The following is a 3,378-nucleotide window of genomic DNA, read 5'->3' on the forward strand; positions in this document are numbered from 1 at the left end:
CAAATTGGGGAACAAGGCGGCACTAATTCCTTACAAGTTTCCCTTGAAAAATCCTTTGCTTTAAAAAAAAAAAAAAAAAAAAAAAAAAAAAAAAGCTTCTTTGCTGTTCAGGGATTTATGACCTCAGAGGAGCTGTGGGTTCGAACCAGTGTTGGGCTGTGGGTGGACTGGCAGGGGGCAGGGAACTCAAAGATCTGGGGCGCTGCCAGGAAAAGGCAAATTCTTAAAGTTAATAGTTTTAAGTGATTTTTAAAATCCTTGCTGGCAAAGAGGCCTGCCTCTCCCCAGTATCAGCGCTTCCTCATTCTTTAAATCCGCGGCTCCGCGGTATTCGGCGTCAGACCAGCCTGAGGAAGCCTGTTTGCAATTTAACCGGGTTGTGAACGCCCAGGGCTGGCGGAGGCGGGGCCGAGGGTCACGTTTTGCATAAGGGGGCGTGCCTTCGAGGCGGGCTCTATAAGTACGGGCCGCTGAGAGCGTGCGCGCGTTGCCAGCTGCCTTAGGGGTCCGTTGGCTCTCTGGGTCCTTTCGGCACCTCCGGTCTCATTCCTCAATATGAAGGCGCTGAGCCCGGTGCGCGGCTGCTACGAGGCGGTGTGCTGCCTGTCTGAACGCAGCCTGGCCATCGCGCGGGGCCGCGGCAAGGGTCCGGCAGCCGAGGAGCCGCTGAGCCTGTTGGACGACATGAATCACTGCTACTCGCGCCTGCGAGAACTAGTACCCGGAGTACCGCGAGGCACTCAGCTTAGCCAGGTGGAAATCCTGCAGCGCGTCATCGACTACATTCTGGACCTGCAGGTGGTTCTGGCCGAGCCCGCCCCGGGACCCCCAGACGGCCCGCATCTTCCCATCCAGGTGTGTGGGGGCGTGCGCGGGAGCCGGGGCGGGGCTGAGCTCCAGAGCCCGGATGCTGCTGAGACCCCCCCCCCCCCCGCCCCGAGCGTTCCCAAATACCATGCATAACTTTCCCCTCTTTTCTTTCTCCCAGACAGCCGAGCTCGCTCCAGAACTTGTGATTTCCAACGACAAGAGGAGCTTCTGCCACTGACCTGGCAGTCCTGGCGCCTCCAGGTGAGTATCCGCCGCCTTCTCCAGGGGCTGGAGGTGGGGCGGTGCTTAAACGACAAATCATGGAATTGGTAGGCCTGCCAAGGGATTGGGGCCTCCTCAGCGTAGGGAAAACGAAGCCAGAGAGGGGCTAGTGACTTACCCGTGGTCACATCAAATGAATGACGGAACCAATTCCCATCCAGTGTGCGTTTCAGCCTTCAACGCACTTTGCCCCTGCCCTCCCCCCCGTGGCCAAAGACACGAGAAAGTAGGCGCAGGTAAATAAAATAGCCGTTCTGTTTGGAGTTTGGTAAAGGAAGCTGTGTCTTTCAGCCCTTGTCCAACTAGTGTCAATTCCAAGAGGGCGGGGTGGTTGCGAGCTCCGCCTGTGGTCCTTTGGCGCCAACTGGGTGGGGGCAGCGTGGGGCGCGGAGTTATCAGCTGGAGGTAGAGACCAAGTTTCCTCCCTGGCGCCGGGCAGTCTGCGGACGGCCCCCGCCTCGGCGCGCTCGGCGGAAACTGATGGCTCCCTGGTCTTCTTTCCTCCCCCGCCCAGAACGCAGGTGCTGGCGCCCGTTCCGCCTGGGACCCCAGGACCCTCTACGGCCGGAAGCCCGAGGGCACGGATGGGCCCCAACCTCGCCCTGCCCACTTGACTTCCCCGAACCCCTGCCTCGAGGCTGGACCTGGCGCCCGGGAGCGAAGGACTGTGAACTTGGGTGGCCTAAAGGGCCAGAGCTAGCTCTGGGCACCAGCTGGGCAACGTCACCCAGCCCCCACCCCACCCCCAGGTTTTAAAGACTATCTTTCAGAGTGTGGAGGTGGGGGGTGGGGTGGGGGGGAGTGGCTGCTCTCCAAAGTCTGCCAAGGCAGCAGTAGAGCTGGTCTTCTGGTTTCCTTGGAGAAAGGCTCTGTTGCCCTGATTATGAACTCTATAATAGAGTATATAGCTTTTGTACCTTTTTTGCAGGAAGGTGACTTTCTGTAACCATGCAATGTATATTATTAAACTTTTTATAAAAGTTAACATTTTGCATAATAAACGGTTTTTAAACACTTGAGTATATAGTTTGGTTCCTTAAGTTGCTAACACTCTGCGAAGACTGAATTTAGGGGAAATACATGTCCTTCTTGGACCTTGGGGAAAAAGCAAACTTGCTTATTTAAGGGGGATGGGAAAATGCCAGCTAAGACTGGAGTGTGTGTGTGGGGGGCGGGGGAGTGGAAAAGGCTCATGATGGGAGCTCCACATCCATTGAGGTTTGGGTGCAGAGAACATCCTGGCCCTTGTCCCTTCATTTTACAGATGAGGGAAGATGTGAGGGGAAGTGACTAGCACAAGCTCACCCAGCAGGTTGGGAGCTCAGGATAGAAATTAGGTTTCCTGAGCCCCAGTTCTTAGGTCCCTTGAGCTCTTTGCTGCATTACCAGATGGTCGTCTTCTTCAATGTCATTAATGATTCATGAGGTCTTTCTAGCAGGGGATGTGGAAGAGTAGTCTCACCTGGTGCCCAGACGGGTGGTGGTTGATAGACCCATTTCAGAGATGAATAAGCACATGGGGGCCTGGTTTCATTTCCCTCCTCATGCTCTCTGGTTTGGCTTCCCCTTGGGCTTTCAAATTTGGAAAAAGTAGGAGAGGGGTTTTTCTCATCCCTCAAATCCCTAGCCACTCTGATCAGAATGATTTGGGTGCTCGTTGGAAATACTAGTTCCAACTAGATGGTAGTTGAGGGCTCTGAGACTAGACTGGGAATTTGAAGAAGCTGCCCTACAGCCTCCATTCCTTCCGGTATTTCCTTCCTATAACACCTCCATCGGGAGTCTACTCTGTAAAGCATCTTTATCCCTTTTTCAGAAATGGAGAAACCGAGGCTCAGTAGATAATGGGTCTCAGTCAGGTTCTCAGAGCCCCTTGAGAGAAAGCGATGGGATTTTAACCTAACTACAGTGACTATAGCTGTAGGGGACAGGGACAGAGCCTGAGACTGGCCATCCCATAGGTCCAGGTCTGAGAGTAGGGCAGAAGACAAGACCCTCCCCCAAACCCACACCATCCCCTTTTGCCCCCCACCTGGCAGCTCCCCAGGTGGGCTCCACCAGGCTCCTGGCCTCACTAGATTCCTGTTTATGATATGATCTCATCTGTGTTGGCCCCTGGCATGAGTTACTTCAATATTTCGTAACAAACAGGTCACGTCATCACCCTTCATGCCTTAACCTTGGTGAGCTTTCAGGGGTGAACAGGGGCATGTGCAGGGGGGCGAGGGGGGAGGGAACTTCTGTCTTTGCTAACCGGCTGCCCAGCCGTTCCTGTTTCCTGGTTTC

At 54.8% G+C, this 3,378-nt stretch overlaps 1 protein-coding gene across 1 annotated transcript; it reads left to right on the top strand.

Moving 5' to 3' along the window:
* Nucleotides 1-469: 469 nt before the first annotated feature.
* Nucleotides 470-2,111, top strand: ID3 (inhibitor of DNA binding 3). Its single transcript, XM_047868777.1, has 3 exons — nt 470-855; nt 989-1,071; nt 1,607-2,111. The coding sequence occupies exons 1-2, from the start codon at nt 556-558 to the stop codon at nt 1,046-1,048; spliced, it is 360 nt and encodes a 119-aa protein (XP_047724733.1). The 5' UTR covers nt 470-555; the 3' UTR covers nt 1,049-1,071; nt 1,607-2,111.
* The last annotated feature ends 1,267 nt before the right edge of the window (nt 2,112-3,378 follow it).

Source organism: Prionailurus viverrinus, chromosome C1, assembly GCF_022837055.1.
Source record: "Prionailurus viverrinus isolate Anna chromosome C1, UM_Priviv_1.0, whole genome shotgun sequence".
NCBI lineage: Eukaryota > Metazoa > Chordata > Mammalia > Carnivora > Felidae > Prionailurus > Prionailurus viverrinus.